At 32.8% G+C, this 19,982-nt stretch overlaps 3 protein-coding genes across 14 annotated transcripts; 2 read left to right on the forward strand and 1 right to left on the reverse strand.

The window, feature by feature from the left end:
* The first annotated feature begins 1,539 nt into the window (after positions 1-1,539).
* Positions 1,540-4,084, forward strand: LOC109796717 (RING/U-box superfamily protein). Its single transcript, XM_020356477.3, has 2 exons — positions 1,540-2,320; positions 3,447-4,084. The coding sequence occupies exons 1-2, from the start codon at positions 1,654-1,656 to the stop codon at positions 3,890-3,892; spliced, it is 1,113 nt and encodes a 370-aa protein (XP_020212066.1). The 5' UTR covers positions 1,540-1,653; the 3' UTR covers positions 3,893-4,084.
* A 910-nt stretch (positions 4,085-4,994) lies between these two features.
* On the forward strand, positions 4,995-11,093 carry LOC109796716 (GHMP kinase family protein). Of its 2 annotated transcripts, none has more exons than XM_020356476.3 (10): positions 4,995-5,153; positions 5,231-5,384; positions 5,469-5,566; positions 5,636-5,745; positions 5,827-5,879; positions 6,256-6,636; positions 7,431-7,535; positions 8,315-8,542; positions 9,417-9,539; positions 10,695-11,093. In XM_020356476.3, the coding sequence occupies exons 1-10, from the start codon at positions 5,146-5,148 to the stop codon at positions 10,959-10,961; spliced, it is 1,527 nt and encodes a 508-aa protein (XP_020212065.1). In that variant the 5' UTR covers positions 4,995-5,145; the 3' UTR covers positions 10,962-11,093. The 2 variants fall into 2 exon arrangements, with proteins under 2 accessions (XP_020212065.1, XP_082933108.1); XM_083076982.1 differs by having other exon boundaries at positions 5,028-5,153; positions 5,223-5,384.
* A 1,760-nt stretch (positions 11,094-12,853) lies between these two features.
* LOC109796624 (type-1 restriction enzyme mjaxp r protein (DUF668)) lies at positions 12,854-16,664 on the reverse strand. Of its 11 annotated transcripts, none has more exons than XM_083076981.1 (4): positions 16,505-16,660; positions 16,323-16,359; positions 15,392-15,506; positions 12,854-15,134 (listed from the first exon to the last, which is right to left on the reverse strand). In XM_083076981.1, the coding sequence occupies exon 4, from the start codon at positions 15,087-15,089 to the stop codon at positions 13,266-13,268; it is 1,824 nt and encodes a 607-aa protein (XP_082933107.1). In that variant the 5' UTR covers positions 15,090-15,134; positions 15,392-15,506; positions 16,323-16,359; positions 16,505-16,660; the 3' UTR covers positions 12,854-13,265. The 11 variants fall into 11 exon arrangements, with proteins under 11 accessions (XP_082933107.1, XP_020211924.2, XP_082933105.1 ...); XM_020356335.3 differs by having other exon boundaries at positions 12,854-15,147; XM_083076979.1 differs by having other exon boundaries at positions 12,854-15,147; positions 15,387-15,506.
* Positions 16,665-19,982: the final 3,318 nt, after the last annotated feature.

Below are 19,982 nucleotides of genomic sequence, written 5' to 3' on the forward strand. Positions count from 1 at the left end.
ATATTTATTATTACAAAAAATAATAATGTATAACTTAAATAAGTAAAAATGTTGCATAATTATGATGCTTAAGTTGTTAAAATCATACAATGGTGATATTTGTGAGACTAAAATTGTTCAATTAAAATTTGAGAGACCAAAATTGCTTAACTAAAATTTAAAGAATCAAAATTGCACAATTATAACACTTAAGAGATCAGAAATATATTTAAATCTAATAAATAATAATTATTTTTATAAACTTTTTAAAAGAAAGGAGTTCATTATCAGTTTCATATAATTAGAAAAATATTGTATTAATAGTTAAGTATTTTTTTTTTGTAACTTAAAGATGAATAAAAACAACAAAATAAATGAGAAATTACAATCTTAGAAACCCTACTTACTCTCATGTAGGGGTGACAAAATGGATTGTGGTCTACAAGCTGGCTCATCATTTCAACCCGTCAACTTGTCAAGTTCGCCTTGCGAAATCCGCCAACCTACTAGACCAAATGGCAGTCTAGTCCATCACAATCTACCAACTCACATAAATAATTGGACTTCACTAGCCCGCATAAATAATTAAGCTTCATTTGTAAATTATTAGAAAATTTAGATTATTAGTAATTTGTAAGTTTGTAATTTGATTTTTGATTTTATTTTAAGTGAACTAATTTTTATTTGATTTTGTTGTAAGTTTGTAATTTATTTTTGTTGAATATATATTATGCACAATATATATGCATTTTTAATTTTATGTGATTATATTTATTTATTTATAATAATTTCTTTATTTGAACATAAGATACAATTTTTTTTACAATAACACATTTATTATCCTCATATAAAATATGTGGCAATCTTATATTTCAATCTCTATTTAACAAATCTTGAATATTTTGAATAATAATATTGTATTTATGTGTATTCCTACACTAATTCTACACTAAGTATAACCTGTAAGAAGAGTCACTAAAACACAAAACATTCAAATAATGTAACTCCCAAACTAATTGTAAGTCAAACAGTTAAACGGATAATTAAACTTTTCTATTATCCATCAACCATTATCACTATAAAAATATGAAAGCCAATTTTCATACAAATTCTGAAAAAGTTTTTCGATGTCAACTACCGTTAAGTATTGTTATTGAAATTAAAAAATAGATTCAATTATATTTTTTATATTTGAATAATTTATCTTATTTTCACATAACATCAACGATATAAAAGAACTAAAAATATATTTAAATTTATTATATTACGGATATATAATCTTAATTTTTCTTTTTAAAATCATATAACTTCAGAAAATTAATTTTTAATACATTTTTCTTTCATTAAACAACTTCTATTTTCCTTTATCTTGGACCAAGAAGCTATCATGTATTTTTAGTAACTTTTTTCTCTCCAACATAAATGAAGACCCTATTATGTTAATTACTAAAGTCGGTAATAAGAGCTTGAAGTAGGTCGTAAGTTTGTCAATTGAGTATTGAATAATAATAATAATAAATTCTCTCATTAAATTCCGTTATATAGTGTTGTATGAAGCAAGATAAGATATAAAAAAATATAGTAACAGTTGAGCTCGAGTGCCACGAGCATTGGGATTAGGTGAGATTGGTGAGAAGATCAAAGTGAAGAGTGAAGACTCCCCCTTCCCCAAACATGAAAATCCCCAATCCCATACTCACGCTCTTCAATTTCATCCTCCTCAACCCTCCCTTAACCCTAGAAACATGCGTGGACACCGTTTGCCACGTCCTCATCCGATTCCCCTTCCACACAGAAGAATCATGCGGATACCCAGGCTTCCAAGTATCATGCAGCCAGAACAACCAAACACTGCTCAACCTCCCCAATTGCGGCCAACTCAAAATCCAGAGAATAAACTACGCCGCGCAGCAACTATGGCTGAACGACCCCAACAACTGCCTCCCCAAACGCCTCCTCTCTCTCAACCTCTCCGCCTCCCCCTTCCACGCCGTTTACCACCACCGCTTCACCTTCTTCAACTGCTCCTCCAACTTGGACTACCTCCAGCGCCGATACATCGCCATACGTTGCCTCAGCCACGCTCCCACCTACGCCGTTTTCGCCACTCCTTCTCCCACCGTTGTTGTGCACTTGTCGTCGCTCTGCGTTTTGGTTGGAGCCGTCAACGTCCCCGTTCAGTTGCCGTTTTATGACCGGGTGCTCTCGTCTGAGCTCAGCGACGACCTGCGCCTGTCGTGGGACTCGCCGGCGTGCGGCAGGTGCGAGTCCCACGGTGGCCGGTGCGGCTTCAAGGGTAATGACACTGTTGAGCTTGACTGTTACCCTCTCCCTTCACAAGGTACTACTACCACCTACCGCACCATTTCCAAAATGGAATGATAATCCTTTAAATTCTTTTTTATTTTTCCTAAATAATCTCTGAAATTAATAATATTTTAAGTACTATAAATCATGCTAAATAGTCTCCGGTATTTTTTTTTTTTTTTTAATATTAAAAGTATTTGATAAATGTTCTCATTTATGCTTAAAGAAAGATATAAATAACAAATCATATGATTTTAAAAAGAGAGAAATTAAAAATGTTAAATAGGTGTTTACATTATGAAATACTTTCTTTTTTACTTAAAAAAAATCTCTCACTTTTATTAATAGTTATAGACAAGAATGTTAAGATGTTTATTAAAATTGTTTTGGACTTATTTTCTAACATAATATTAAGAAGATTAAATTATTAATAGTTATAGAAAAGAACGTTAAGCGGTTTATTAAAATTGTTTTGGACTTATTCTAACGTAATGTTAAGAAGATTAAAATAGGTAAACGTGGCTGGCCGTGTATATAACTTGTGGTTGTGTATAACCTGGCGAAGTCAACTAGGTGAATAAAAATATATCTATTTCTAAATTATGTGCCTACTGCGAAAGTAACATTCTTTCTGTGAATATATAGAAATGTGAATCAACAGAAAACGGGGGAAAAAAAAACTGTTTCAAGTTTATTTAAACAGAAGAAGGGATTTGGGGGAGATTAGAAAATACTTATGTAGGGGTCACCTGATGTAACATTTTTTTTTTCTTTTTATTGCTTCTATCTTACGAAAGTGAAAACTTGGACTTGCATTTTCTTGTAGTTTTTGAATTTTTAGCACCGGCAATTTTTCATTCAAACAAGATGTGCGATTTTGAATATAAGAGATGTATTAGTAAATGATGTGTAATTTTGCTGAGTTTAGAGTTGTGATTGAACATATTTTTAAAAGGAATGTTGTTTTTTTTGAAAAAACATCCATAACATTACTTGGGCTTACACTATTAAAAGTTTTATCAGTGCGTGTCCTTAGAACACAAGAAACTAGTATTTAATAAGGCATATATTTATTATCTCGAAAATTAAGAATTGAGAAATTAGATAATGCAACTGGACATGATATAGAAGAATTAACCATGAATTTTCAAGAATGGCAGGGATTTCCCGTGGTGCACGTTATGCCATAGCCATATGCATAGGGGTACCGGCTTTGTTGTGCTCCATTGCAGTACTGCGTTGCATCTGCAGCTGGTTCAGAGTCAGGATCCGTAATGGGCCTTGGGCTTATGAAACGGTGGCAGATTTTGAGGCTCTAGCAGGCTCACCGCCCGCCACGGTAGCTGGCCTGGACAGGCCCACAATTGAATCCTACCCAAAAATAGTTATAGGTGAGAACAGACGCTTACCCAAGAAGGGTGACAAAACTTGCTCAATATGCCTCTCAGAGTACATGCCCAAAGAGACAGTGAAAACCATACCTGAATGTGGACACTGTTTTCATGCACAATGCATTGATGAATGGCTTCCACTGAACGCGTCCTGCCCTATTTGCCGAACTTCTCCCTCAAAGTTACCACAACCGCGTGCTAGATCATCACCATAATGCTTCAACTTTCTATCTCCCAAATTTATGCACCAGTCCTTCTAGTAAATATGATAACTCTTTTTCGGGGGTCAAACCACATCTAGAGACAATAAACTTTCTAGACGCAAATGATTCATCAGTTATTACGTTCTCCTACATTGTTATGTGAAACATATCTTACAGCTAGTAATGTAAATATTATTTTTCCTATTTGCCATTGAGTATAACAAATAAAACTAGTTCAGACTTATGGTGACACTGTCGTTGAGGACTTATTTTCGTGACATACAAGTCCTTCAGATATGACACATATTCTCAATCATTCTAAACAATGGATGAGGTATCATAACTTGCAAGATTCTTTTTAATATATACCCACTAACTCAAATAAAAAGGAAAAAAAAAAAGAGAATGATAAAGGAAAAATAGGAGTTATAAAACTCCCTCATTCCATTAAATCATGAGTTGAGATCAAATAAAAAAAAATCGAGTAAATATAACAAAATATCTAATTTTTAAATAAACTTTAAATTAGTTTTAAAACAATTTTTTAAATTAATTAAACAAAAATATTAACCTTTTGAAATATCAATAAAATATACAACAAATTGTTTTTTTTTTTTTGGGTAAAATAATCGTTTCATTTGGTGACTCTAAAGATGTTCATAATCAATCAAATGCAAATATTAATAAACTACTAGAAATGACCAAATAGTGAGAGTTAGAGTAGTATAACATAATCTCAAATTTGAATCATGTTGTGGTCATGTAACTCTCATGGACAAAAAAAAAATGCAAATATTAATTGCATTATTGTATTACAAAAAGTTTTTGTTTTTTGTACAAATAGCATTACAAAAGTGAACTGTATATAGTATTTAATAACAGTTAAATTCTTAATTTAATATAATTGAATCTATTAGATCTTATCCTATCCTAAAATTTAGGTTTTCACCAAGTCTAGATAGATTATTGATAGATTCTGTGTGTATTGATTTCGTGGTTTAATTTTAAGTTTGCAGTAAATTAAAACTTGAGTGTGACGGCCCGATTGAGTGTAGCAGAGAAAGAATTTTTGAGTAGTGTTATAAAATATAAATCCAAAGAGCCCAACCCAATTGAATAGAAGAAGTTGACAAGAGAAGAGAAGCAGTGTCCCTTTCTTAACGAAATAAAAAAACACCCGCCACGTGCAACGCGAGGTCCATTTGTTGTTCTCCTTCTCCGCTCTGAAACTGAAATCAGAATAGTGAGTGGTGATCGCATCAGCCATGGCCGTGTAAGTCAATTACTAACTAACTCCCTCACATTATCAATATTGAAATTGCGCTTCCCAACTGAATTCCAGTTTGACAGGGTTGTTGCCTCTGCTCCTGGGAAAGTGTTGATGACAGGGGGTTACCTCATTCTGGAGAGACCCAACGCAGGACTTGTCCTCAGCACCAACGCTCGCTTCTACGCCATCGTCAAACCCATCCATCACCAAATCAAATCCGATTCTTGGGCATGGGTGCGTTTCTTCTTCTTCTCCTTCTCCTTCTCCTCACACTCTTCCTTTATCCTTTACTCACTGCTCTTATTAATTCTCCTTCAGGCGTGGACGGATGTGCGATTAACCTCTCCTCAGCTCTCCAGAGAAGCGCTCTACAAACTCGCGCTCAAAACCCTCACCATCCAAACCGTTTCCCCGAGGCACGCTTTCACCGTTAAATTAGTTATTTCATGTCATTATTACTGTGATTGATTGGTTTGTTATTTCAGTGATTCGAGGAATCCTTTTGTCGAGTACGCGGTGCAGTATTCCGTCGCTGCGGCTTATGCCACCTTTGACCACAATAAAAGGGAGCTCTTGCACAAACTGCTTTTACAAGGTGAGATTACCCTTCTCCACCGTTTTTATAGACTAAAAACGGGTTTAAACGTCCAATTTCGTAACTCGTTTGATCTTGTAGGTCTTGACATTACTATTTTGGGTAGCAATGATTTTTATTCGTATAGGAATGAGGTAATTTCTCCTTTGTTTTGTTCTATATGCTTTCTATGTATTGCCTATTCCCGCATCAGCCTTTTTTCCCCCCTTAAAATTGATGGTTTGCGTATTTAAAAGTTTAGGAGTCTGTTGAATAAACTTCTCTAAAAGCACTTATAGAAGAAAAAAATAAGAAGGAAAATGAAACATAAGCTAAAATTATCTTATGCATTAACTAATTTATAGAAGTTCTCTTCTATCAATTTCTTTTATGTATAAGCTAATTTTAGCTTATGCAAAAACTTATTTTGATTTTCCTTCCTATTTTATTTTTCTTTTAGAAGCGTTTATAGAGAAGTTTATCCAAATAAACCTTAGACCAAGCTCTGTGTCTTAATAAATGTTTCTGCAGATTGAGAGACGAGGACTCCCCTTGACGCCAGAATCGTTGGCTAGCCTTCCACCTTTTTCCTCCATTACCTTCAATACTGGTGATGCCGATGGAGGAGATTGCAAGCCCGAAGTGGCTAAAACTGGTTTAGGCTCATCTGCTGCAATGACAACAGCTGTAGTTGCTGCCTTACTTCATTACCTGGATGTTGTAAAACTTTCCTCTTCGAAAGATCATCAGGAAAGGAGGGATGTTGCAGATCTTGATTTGGTACATAAAATAGCTCAAACAGCACACTGTATTGCACAAGGGAAAGTAGGCAGTGGGTTTGATGTCAGTTCAGCTGTGTATGGAAGTCAGCGCTACGTGCGGTTTTCGCCAGAAGTGATTTCTTCCACTCAGGTCCCCCTCCCTCTCATATTCTTTGTGAATTGAGCAACACTGATTCTTGTTTATACAAGTTTGTTATTTTATATATGTACTATTCATACATACTTTGTTTGGTTCAAGAGTAACTCGTGATATTACTCTTAATATCTTTTCATAGACATTAAATTTCATCAATCTTGTCATATTATTACAATGATCACGTGCATCAAATGTTAAATTAATTGTACATTCATAAATATGTAATCTTATAGTTGACATTTACTTGTATTTTAAGAAGTATATTATGCATTAAATTGAAGTCATTTGATGAAGTATCTAATATTTTTTTAAATTTTAAAAAATTTTGTACAATTGATTTACTTGATGAAAGCTTTCAATTTGGCATTTAATTGATGAAATTTAATGTCTTTGAAAAGATATTAAATGGAGTAAGTAGATCTCTCTCTCTCTCTCTCTCTCTCTCTCTATATATATATATATATATATATATATATATATATATATATATAGTGAGAGATGTGCATTAATCTAACAATGCAAGTGTTATGGAACTGACATATCGCACCATCCGTGGTTTGTTTAACACATATTTGGCTTCCATTTTGAGATTATTGACAACTATTATCTGTGAATTCTTGAAATGCTCATGACAAATATTTTCATATATTATGTAGCCACCACTGTGCATTGCAATCAATGTTCTTCTGTTAGTTATTTCTTACATTAACCAAATTTTGTTTTGGAATTAGTAGCAATGTTCTGGGAACATTAATAACTTCATTGTCTTCGTTTTATTGACATTGTAGGTTGCAGATAAATCAGTGCCTTTACCAGATGTTATCCCTGAAATTCTAAAAGGAAAATGGGACCATGACACGACTGAGTTCTCTTTACCACCTTTGATGACTCTTGTAAGCAACCTAAATTTTTGCATATTTTGCTACTTGGTATACCTTAAAAATATGGGTGTGGGCACTTACTCCATGCCCACCTCCCTTCTCCCAATATCATCTCCCTTTTGGTTGAAAGGGTGGTGGTGGTGGGATGTACCTAATTCCTAACTCTTTTTATATGTTTGGTTTCTATTCAAAACCTTCTTTTAATAGTAAATAAAAAACAAATAATGTCCTACTTTTTAGATAGAGTCTTGTCTTTTTTGCATTCCTCTAGGCTTTTCAGAATTTCAATTTTTTTGTTCCATGATTTTCTTTTCATCTCTGCAATCCACATTTAGATAATTACAGAGATGTCCACTACTTAGAGTATTGGAAAGACATTTCCTTTGTCCAACCAGTACAGTCCGAGCAGAATGGATTTATTTATATTCAAGAGTATTACAAAGATAATTAATGCCAACACAATTTACGAATGAACAGTTAAGATACCACAACCTCCTTTGATTCATTGAACCTAGCTATACTGAATATTTAGGCAACTTTTTAATGTCCTCACCTGCATATTGAGATCTGTTTGGGAGATTGCAGGGTCTCTTGGATACCCTGTGTTATTTCTTTCTATTTCAGTATTTACCTTTAATTGTAAATCCACTGGGTACTGGTAGCATAGTGATATCAGTATCTGCAGACGAACAATACAGAGGGTTTTACTAAATCTGAGTGTGTTTAATCCAGATTCTATCACATATGAATTCTCTTGGTTCCAAGGCTGATTGATATCTTTTTCTTTTCAGTTACTAGGAGAACCTGGTACTGGTGGATCATCCACACCATCAATGGTTGGTGCTGTCAAAAAATGGCAGAAGTCTGACCCTCAGAAATCCCTGGACACATGGAAAAGATTGTCAGAGGCGAATTCAGCATTGGAAATGCAACTAAAATTGTTAAGCAAATTAGCAAAAGAACAATGGAATGCATATAAATCTGTGATTTACTGCTGCAGCATGCTCAGATCAGACAAGGTATTTCTTTGAGTTTAGATGATTTATTGATTTTTATTAAATGGAAGTAATTTTAAATCAGAATATTTATACATATGCAACTGAAGTAATTTGATTGATATTCCTCTGTTAGGTTCAAATAACATGATCTTGGTGTGTCCCTGTGGCATTCTTTGCATTGGATTAGCCTTTCACTCTTCTTTTTGACAGTTTTTCTTGAAGTAGTACATCTTTATTGAATATACTTATACGCATGTTACTTGAATGGTTTTGGAAGAGATTACATTCAACTGTTTCTCTGTCTAGAGCTACCCTGGAGAGAAATATAGAAACTTATTTGCAGGCAACAGCCATACTCTTTATAGGTTTCCTGAGTCTGATTATGGCCAGATGTAAAGTTGGAACTAACTAGAAATATTTAACATCCTTATTGTATCACTTGATATCCTTCCTACTTGATATGACCTTATTTCCTCAGAATTATATACCTCTTAGCTCACAGTGAACTGAAATATCATAATTATGGAATGGTAAGATTTCTGTGGCCCAACTTTAATGGTCAGTTTGCGAACACTTAAATAATGGAGTATGAGCAATTTCATAAAATAGATTACTCCTACCTTGTTTTTCATGTCCAGAAATTAAATTTAATATTGTGATTATCAGGATGCATCCGTGCAGGATAATGCTATGATTCATGTAACTTAATATGAAGTTCTATAGTCATTGCAGCCTGGATTTCAGTTTTTGGTTGAAAACTTCACAAGTTCATTTGTGATGTGATTTTCTTGCGACTTTATTTTTTTTATGTCAAGTTTTAGGAATTTTTCATATGTTGTGACATTTCTTCTTTCATGTTGATCTTTGAACTTAAAAATTAAAATTGCTTGATCAGTGGATAGAGCAAGCTTCTGAACCTAGCAAGGAAGCAGTTATTAAAGCACTGCTAGGTGTAAAAGATGCAATGCTGGGGATTAGATATCATATGCGCCTGATGGGTGAAGCTGCAGGTGTTCCAGTAAGTTCATTTCACTAATTGGACACTTATTTTTATGTTTCTCTGTTCATATGATGTTGATTTTGATTATACAAGATATGCTTGACGGAATGTACATGACCCTTGAACGTTTTTTGTTTGAAATTTAGTGATTTTGCTTTATATTAACACCTCTTGCGATACTACATCTCTTATATTCCTATGAAATAAGAATGACAGTGAAGCCAAGTTTGAACTTGCTATCTCTGCACATTCCATATAAAGAGGTAAATTAGGTTAGTGTCTTGGATTTGGTATCTGTACAATGTGCATGGTAAAATAAAATGATAGCATGCATTGCCGTAATACGCTGTTAATAAACTGAAAGAAGTTTCATATCAAGGCTTCTTGCACTGCCAAGTGACTACTCCTGTTGGCTTATAAAGTACAATTTACCACCAATAAACCTGTTGCTGGGAGTTAAATATGTAAATATTAAACCATCTATATATTTTCACTTAACAACTTAAGCTCTTGTGATGGTTCATGGCATGGTTCTAGAACCTATATGACCAAGTCATCCATCTAGTCTTCAATCCTTAGCACATCCATTCTTTTAATAAATAAGTTAAATTGTAACACAAGGTGGGTGGATTGTGCACTGTCCGCGCTTCAAGCCTTGTTAGCTAGTTCATTTTAGCTGACTCTGGTTTTGTTTCTTTTCCTCGTGGGTTCTAGTTTTAAGCAGTAGGCCCCAAATCCCCCCACCTCCCTCCAATTCAAAAAGAAAAGAAATATCATTTATATGTATCATCTAACATTTTAAGCTTTTGGTATAGTTGATTCGTGATAATAATATACTATTACTGCCTATAAACCGGCTGTAGGGACAATGTCTTCTTAGAGTTCTAGAGTGCTACAACTCTGGATCAGTTAAAATAGAATTGCTTTATCTAACATGTTAATTATGAACCCCTTGAATCAATCAGAAGATAGATGTTTAATGGATCAGATATACGATTTAGACTCTGTTTATGAAGCATAATTGCTATATTTACTTGATGCTAAGCTTTTATAATCTCCATTGAAGTGTTGTCAGAGGTTTGGTATTAGAAACTCATTTTTCAGATTGATTCATCATTTAAAAAATTTGACAATTTATGACTTCAGCAGCCTTATAAGTTTCAACGTATACAGATTGAACCAGAATCACAAACGCAACTTTTAGATGCTACAATGAACCTGGAAGGAGTATTGTTGGCTGGAGTGCCAGGGGCTGGAGGATTTGATGCAGTCTTTGCTGTCACTTTAGGAGATTCGAGCAGCAATGTTACAAAAACATGGAGTTCACTTAATGTCCTTGCCCTGTTGGTTAAAGAAGATCCTTGTGGCGTATGTGTAGAGAGTGCTGACCCACGAACCAATGAAATCACATCAGCTGTGTCTTCAATTCACATTGAATAAGTTGTTTCCATCAATTACAAAATGTAACTCACCACAAAATTAATTATGCAGAATGTGGCTTAACTAGGTATTAGATTTTTTCAATTTCGGGGGAAAATGAGTGGCAGAATGAAAATGTGTTGTTGATGTTGATGTTGATGTTTTTTTCTTTTTTTGTGAAGCCCCATCCAATTAATCTTGGGTTTGCAAATGAGCAGAAGATTCTTTGAGAATTTTTTACTGGAATAATATTTTTTTAAAAAAAAATTACAAGAATGATCACTGTGCAGGATTATTTACCAAGATAGAACCATTTACTGTTCAAGCTCAGAATATCAAAATGTAATTTTTTTTATTTTTTCAACTCAGAATTCGGTTTCCGGGAACCGAATTCTGAGCATCAAAATGTAATTTTTTTTATTTTTTCAACTCAGAATTCGGTTTCCGGGGAACCGAATTCTGAGTTGGTTTTAATTTTTTTTTTTTTTCGTGTATGGGGCAAATTTGGGTTGATGTGGGAAGCGGAACGGCCCGTTCCAAAAGCAGAACGGGCCGTTCTGCTTAAAGAAACAGAGTGCAAATTCTTTAAGCAGAACGGGCCGTTTCACATTCAGAATTTGCACTCTGTTTTTTTAAGCAGAACAGCCCGTTCTGCTTTTGGAACGGGCCGTTCCGCTTCCCACATCAGCCCACATTTGCCCCAGACACGAAAAAAAAAAAAAAAATTAAAACCAACTTAGAATTCGGTTCCCCGGGAACCGAATTCTGAGTTGAAAAAACAAAAAAAATTACATTTTGATGCTCAGAATTCGGTTCCCAACAGTAAATGATTCTATCTCGGTAAATAATCCTGCACAGTGATCATTCTTGTAATTTTTTTTAAAAAAAATATTATTCCAGTAAAAAATTCGATTCTTTGAATCTTCTTGTTTGCTATAGTCAGAAGAAAACAAAAGTATCATCAAAATTTCCGATTTGTTGGGCAACATGTTCCGTGCTTGTTCAGATGTGCCCTACTCTTCTAGAAGTGGTTGAGAGAATGTGTTAAATAGCTTAGCCAAAACCTTCTTCCTCGCAACTTTATTTTCTTTCACCGCTTATGTCTGACACTTTGACTTGTACTGCGTGTGATGTAATAGCAATATCAATCATTGACCTCACACGAACTAGACCCTGAACTATCCAGCCCCCTAGTAAGTAGTAAACTATGGGAGAGATAAGTAATATTTGCAGATGGAATGAAAATTACCACTAAGCCGCGTTTGGTGTGTGACAAACAACAAAGAAACTGGGGAGAGGAAAAATAAGGGGATAAGAAATAAAAATGTTGGATTATTTATTTACTTGGAAATAGGTGAGTAAAGAAATAAATTTTTTTTTGTAAAATCCACATTTTTTATTTCTACTCAAATCGGAAAATCAACAATAACATGCATGACACCAATTAAAATTGATCATCTCCCTCATTTGGTGATTTAATTTGATTAAAATCTTGATATAACTGATTACATAAAAAAAAACAATCATTTGCCTTTTTAATTTAATCAATTAAGTCAATCAATTATTTAATTTAAAAATTCATTTTAAAATATTTTTCTCTCCTTCCTATTTCTTCCTTAAACACTCGTTTTTTCTGTATTTGTGATTTATTTGTATTCATTCTCCCTCTCTCTTCTCTTTCTCACTTGTTTCTTTTCTTCCTGCCAAATAGACTCCAGATGTAAAATTGCCATAAATCGGTGGAAATATGGGTTTGAGATGACAATTTCTCCGCAGATGGGTTTGTGATAGCTTCTATCACGGTACTATGAGCTATATAGACACAGTAACACTAGTTTGAATTTGAGCATAAAAAGAAAAGTAGATTTTATGGTACGTACTACCAATAGTATGACAAATATCTTGCCTGAGAATTCAGAAAATATAGCGAAATAACACTCACCATTGCGTGATAGAACTATACAATTTAATATGTAATAAATGCTCATAAATATGCACACCCTAAACATCACGTAGGAAGTAGGAACTCATCAAAGAGGAAAGAAGGCCAACATTGCAAAGATGAGACCAGCCATCCAAGTTCTAGCAGCTTGGAACTCATCAAAGAAAATTAACGATAATGATTAAAAAAATTCCTCCCCAGGTACGCATTCTGATACTAAATTTCCACAATAATGAATACATAGGTACTTCTCTCATACTTCAGCTACCACTTGATTCACATTTGTTGCTTCTACAAGACTGATGATTAGTGCTCCTGAAGTCTCATCCGTGGCAAGGAACTGAACTCCTGCAGGAAATGGCCACAACCTTGATACAAATTATTTATCCATTCAGATTAGGATATTCATTGTCAACCCTAAAACTGCCACACTCGGCCAGAGCTTTTGCATTGAGCTCTCTACCATATTTCCAAACATAATTCAGACCCACAAGAAGCTCAGTGATTACTTCTTCCGTCTTTTCTAGATTTGCAAAGTAAAGGGTCTGTACCAGCAACACGTTCGTCCGGGAAACAAAGCTCTGCTGCTCATAACTTCTCTCAGACTGCCATCTTATCATGTTGTGAGCAAGTGGTGCTAGCCATTCAAGTATGCTTGACATTGCTTCATTCCATTCTTCTGCTAGAGTTGGGTCATATATAGATGATGATGATGATGAAGCCATGGTCTTGGTAAATGGCTTTAACTTTGCCTTAAGGGCAGCTCTCACACGTCTCGGTAACATGTTGTACAGGTCATCTCTTGCATCCAGACCAATCAAGTGTGAAGAAGCTGCTAGCTTCTCAATCACAATGATAACATTTGCATAGTGCAATGCTAGAGCAGCAGCACCCAGGGTTTCAGGTGGAGGATTTAATAGCTTGCAGAGAGGTTTGAAAACGGATTGAGTATGATGAACCACTTTTCCAGGACCAAGAGGGTTAGAATTAACATCTTTGGAATTGTGAATTCCATATTGAACACCATTTGCACTTGACTGGCAGTCAGTGAATATGGAACTGTCCCAAGCCATACATCCTTTGAACGGTCCTACTTGAGTCAGTCTACTCGGTCTTGAGGGAGTTGCCTTCCCACTAATGGCAGAAGAGTGTCCATAAAACCTCCAAATCTTGCTCTTTTTATTTCTTCCAGTAACTGGGACTGATTGATTCGATTTCCTTCCAAGAGGACCTGAGTAAAAATTGACGTTTGTATATTTCCCTAAAATGGGGCCCGACTTTGTGGATGAGTCACCGAGAGGACCTGAATAAGAAATGCTTGTTTTATTTGTTGTTCTACCAATTGGACCAGATCTAGCAGTAATAGCGTTAAGTGGTCCTGAAGAAAATCTGGCAACATTATTCTCTGATGGGTGGAATGAAGACTGCAATAATGTGGAAACCGATTGACTTCTATAAATGAAATCAGAATTCAAGACACCAGAGTTATTGGTTCCACCAACATCCACCATCTCTTGAATTCCAAACACATGGTTGATCTTGCAGAATAATGTAAATAAAGATCTTGCTAAAAGATGTATTGTGTAATCATAGGTCCTGTTCCACAGAGAAATATCCTGTAGGTGCCTCACCTCCTGCCTCTTCCATGCAACCTTCTTCTGATACTCCATTAAAGTTACACCATCTGACTCACCACTAGCCTTCATTCTTGTAAAAGTTTGTTCAAGATCAGCAAGCACTTCCATCTCTTGATACAAACTTGCATTAGTCACTATAAACTTTTCCATCCTTTTAATCTTTTTTTCCATTTTCTTGGAAGTGAATTCCCACCCATATGAATCAACACCCGAAGTGATAAACTCATAAAATGCATTTTCAACACCTTTCAAAATCGGATCACTGCATTTCTTAGCAAGCCTGGCCACAGACTCAGCCACGTGCGCCATATTCTCAAGTATCTCCAAACAGATCAAGCGTTCAATGAAATTATCATCATCTGAGACAAGCTTTCTTATGCCCAGTGAATTTGTGATTTCCTCCCTCAATCTAACAATCTGTTTATCACTCAAAGACTGCCATAAGTTAACTAGCTTGGACATCAAGCTTGCTATTTCAAATGCTAATACTTCAATGACCACCTTCTCGGAATTAGCATCATGCTTCCGAGGAGCCTTCCACAGACTGCGAAACCATGATTCCGCAACCATTGCTTATATAGAAATGGAGTAAACCTACGTCCTTTAAGACAAATCCTGCGCCATAACTCTGTGCTCAGCAAATAAAATAAAAAAGAGATTGTTAAAATGGCCATTGAATATCTCATGTACATTTCAGATAAATTTCATCCCATAAAAATATTCAAATGCTCAGGTAAATATCTCAAAATAATACCAAAGAAGCTACTAAACACTGTTTGAATGAAAGGAAACTAGATAATGTTCATCATGTTGCTACTTGACAATCAAAAAAGAACCCAAAAAATATATGCATCTTATCTAGCTTACCTTACCTTTTTTTTTACTATTCTGTCCCACACCAGTAGAAGAAGGAGAATGACAGGGATTGAGCTTGCAGTAATTCACTTTGGTCTATAGTGCATACCAGTTTGGTACTCTTATTTCTACCTGCTACATAGCATCAAACATTAGTCATGCCAAGCTATTCTAAGTGTTTTAAGTTTACAACTAGATTATATTACTTCTTTTGCTTCACATGATTCAAGAATCAAGTGCAAAAATATATCACTAGGTAGATTGAAAGCATCAGTTTCCTTTTTTCTACCCACTATATCTTTCTTCCCCTTCATTACATATGGTTCAAATTTATACCACATATTAAGCATTTTGAAGGAATGGATAGATAAGGCTGAGGTAAATATTCTTTATGTTTTACATGCTTTGTCAAGGCATACAATTCTAACAGATGTACTAATTCCTTGCATCAAATCATCAACAGTAAGTCATTGTGAAGTGGCTCTCTTACCTCTGAAAAATTAACATATATTCCAGTAAAAGCAAAAATAATGTTTATATTCCCCTTTGTTGCTCTTTTTGGTGTTTGTCCTGGCCGTGCAGTTTCTGATGGACAGAAGTGCTTCATTAAGAAGCAACGAGGGAATATAACTTTTCATTCCAGGTAAATACTCCTGAAGAATATATACTAAAAAATAAAAAGGCTAGCTCATCACATAAACCTAAACATGGATCCTATTCCCTGTCTACTCATTCATTAAATAAAGAATTAACAAAAATTCAAAGCTGAAAGAGACTGCATTTTTCTGGGCAATTGGTCTCATACCAATTTACACTGCAATTAAAATGACATAAATCTAAAAACTCATGATTAAACACAAACCCTACCAGCAAACCCAGATTCCAAAAACCTCTTTTCTTTTCTCCATGATAAAAATAATAAATAAATAAAAAAACAAATTTACATACTTTTTGTCAACTTTCCATCACTTCACCAGCTTGTTTGCTTATATGGGCAAAAAACTATATTAGTGAAAACTCAAATCTTAACACCGCAAAGTGATTGCAGCAAAAGTGAAGTACAGAAATAATAGAATGAGTAAGAGAAAATGAAGTACAGTGGAAGAACAGAGAGAAACCCAGAAACTCACCGATCACAAAAAAGAAGAAGCAACCCGTGAATCCTTGAGGAAGAGAGAGAGAGAAGAGAGAGAAGGTGCAGTGTTAGGAAATAAGGTGCACATGGAATGCAAACAAAGCAGAAACTCAGATACAGAGAGAAACCGAGTGAAACCAATGACCCCCCAAAATAAATATTTTATTTCAAATTTAAATATTTGATGAAATTAATATTTCACAACTCATTCAAAATACACCATCCTTTTTCTCTATTATTTGTTTTAGAAAAATATTACCATCATTTTCAAGATTAATCTAAAAAGTTCAATTTTTATTTTAAATTTATTTTTAATGTCAGTTTATTGCTTTTGTTTGTTCAAATACTTTGATGCTTAGATCTGAAAAGGTTGTATGTAGTTAGTTTAGTTAAAACGGTCAAATTTTCTTGACACGTTTTTATTAATTTTTGTGTGCATGATTGAAATAACTGTGTTCATTGTAAATAATGAAATACTAGAGTACTCAAAATAAATTACAATAGTAGCCAGTAGTGTGTAATTTTTATGTGAATGATCAATACTAATTATAATAATATTTTGTGATCTAATAATTTATTATATGAAGTTAGAATATATTTTTTATATAAAAATAAAAAAATATTACAAAAATAATCACAATGAATATTAAATCTAAATTTCTATATTTTTAATTATCTCAATTTTTTTCACCTCACCACTAAACTAATTCTAGTAATTATATGAAGTTAGAATATGATTGAATGTTATTATAGAAAAATTGAAAATGTAGATTTTTTTTTGTTAAAATATAAGTGGTTACGTATGCATTATAAAATAATTAACTGTTATTCACATAACGGTTCTGGAAAAAAAAATTATTAGACAAAAAAGTCTTAATTTGATAAAATGTACATTTATATTCATTGTTTGAGTCACGACAGGGAATTGTTGCTTGAAAAAAATGTGTCTTATAAATACAATTTTGCATTGAGATTAGTGACAATGCCATTTGCTTGAAAAAACAACCAGAACAATAATTAATCTTTTAAAAATTAAATTGATGTTTCAACAAATTTTGAAAGGCCAAATCAAGAGTTCGAGTTGAAGTTTAATCCTTAAATGTCTTTTCATTAATTTCCTGTCTCAAATTTGAACTTACCAACATGTTTTGGAAAGAAAAAAATAATCTTGAGTCACCAAATTGTTAAATTTGCTGAGAGGTAGAGAAACTAAAAATATTGTAAACTCGTTAACTTTATCACTAAAAAATGTCCAATGGACTACTTAGTGAAACAGAAAAATTCTTTATTACATCTACAAACAAATCATTATTGTGTGGATTTGCATTTCTTGCTTTGAACATACTTTTTATAAAATTAAGAACAAATCATTCGATATATTCAAGAAGGGTTCTTTGTCCACGAGGCTTGTACCATTTCTGGTAGCAGTTTTAGCTTCTAGTATTATAATGTGATGATGATGTTTTAGGGTTGGTTCTAATTAGTTACTTACAAATTTTCTTCACATGCTGCTCCTTTATCATAAAAAAAAATAAGAATAAAATACGTTTTTAATCTATATAAAATAAAATCATCCTGATTTTATTTTTTATTCTTATAAAATGAAAAAAATTTAATTGTAATTTATGTAAAATATTTTTATTCTTTAAAATCTTAAATTACTAATTTTAATTCTTAATGTTTGTTTTTAGCCATATAAATAACATTTATTTTTTTATACTATAATTTTAGACATTAGTGGTCGGTGTAACATAAGATGATTAGTTCACCTAATGTTAACTATATAAACAATTAATAAGTGTTACATGATAATACAATTAAAAATAATAATTTTTTAATTTTAAAGAGATTAAAAATTAAGAACAAAAATAAAAAAATTTATTGTTTCACATAAGTAAAAACATGTTTAAAAAATATCCTTAGCATATATGATATCTATTTTTCAAGTGTTATTGTATATAATTAAGAGTAGGATATAGGTGAAAGATTTTTTTGAATTTAATATGACATTAAAGAGAGTGACACAATGCATATGACAAAAAAAATAGAAGAAAGGATTTGAATTTGGGTCCGAACAAAGGGGAGAGAGTCCCGTCACAATCATTAATGGCAACGACGCGGAATTCTGTTCTTTTACCAAAATACCCCTCCTATGCTCCGTTTTCCTGACCCGGATCCGATATTGCAAAACATGTCAAAACGGCTGCGTTTACGACCCGAATTGCAAAGTCCAGGTTTTGTTTGGTAGAAGATAAAGAAATGTTTGGTGTGTGGTTCTCATCATCTTTTTCTTTTTGCTAAACTCTTTTTTCAGTCTTTGACTAATCAATCTGTAACCTTTTTATTTTCCTTCAAAAAGTTATGCTCTTACAAAAACAAAAGCAAATAAAAGAACCAAAAATTATTCGAAGGACATTATCAAAAATAAATGTGCATATTTATAATTTATTTATCACACTTTAATTAACTAGTTTAAAAGATAAATAATAATAATAATAATAATAATAATAATAATAATTATTATTATTATTATTTGAAGCGTGTGTATGGCTGCTTTGTAAATGCTAGTTTTGGTTGATGATGTCAACCTTTCCAATCAATCGCGTGTAAAATCTAAAAAGTAAAAATAAAGTTGTTGGTAATAAATCAGCATACAAAAGATATAAGAGATTATTTTATTGTCTAAGAGGATAAGATTCAAGACTATGACCATAAATTAACAGCATTTCTGAGTCAACATATTTTAATATTTTTTTATGTATCTTATTAGTATGAAATTTTATTAATTTTGTAAATAAATAATTTTAGTTAAGAAATTATTTATTTTATTTTTAATGAATCTTTATTTTAATTATATACTTTCTATCTAAAATACTTGAATAAAAACATTATTCTTTTAAATATTTCTCTTTTATATAATATTGAGTTTGTTTGTTTAAACTTTAAAAAAGTACTTTTGGAAAAAAAAAATTCTTAAATAAGTAAATAGCAATTGTATTTTTAAAAAACTAGAAAATTACTTGTTTAAAAGAATTAGACAAATACATCAAAAGCGTAAAAATATTTATTTTATTTCAAAAAAGCACTGGTACAAAAAAAAATTAATCAGCAAAAAAAAAAATCTTGGTCGTGATCTCCTATTTATTAAATAACAGGATTTTTTTAAGTGTTTTTCAGTTTTCACTGATTTTGTAAAAGGCTGAATGTACCTGAACGAAGCAATTGAAAAATAAAATTAATGGTACGAATTTGGATAATATCTATAAGTTTATTGGCTTAGATTTGATAGTCATCATTCTAAAACAAAATCAGTTGATATTTTTAACATGCACAAATCAAAGTCAAAATTATATATTTAAGGAAGTTAAGTTTGTTTCACTCAAATTAACACTCATTAGTTGCTTATTGAATAAGAAAATATTATCTTATATTATATAATATGGTACATTTTTAACTTTTATTTTTAATGAGTG

The sequence above is a fragment of the Cajanus cajan genome, chromosome 6 (genome assembly GCF_000230855.2).
Source record: "Cajanus cajan strain Asha chromosome 6, NIPB_CcT2T_4, whole genome shotgun sequence".
Lineage (NCBI taxonomy): Eukaryota > Viridiplantae > Streptophyta > Magnoliopsida > Fabales > Fabaceae > Cajanus > Cajanus cajan.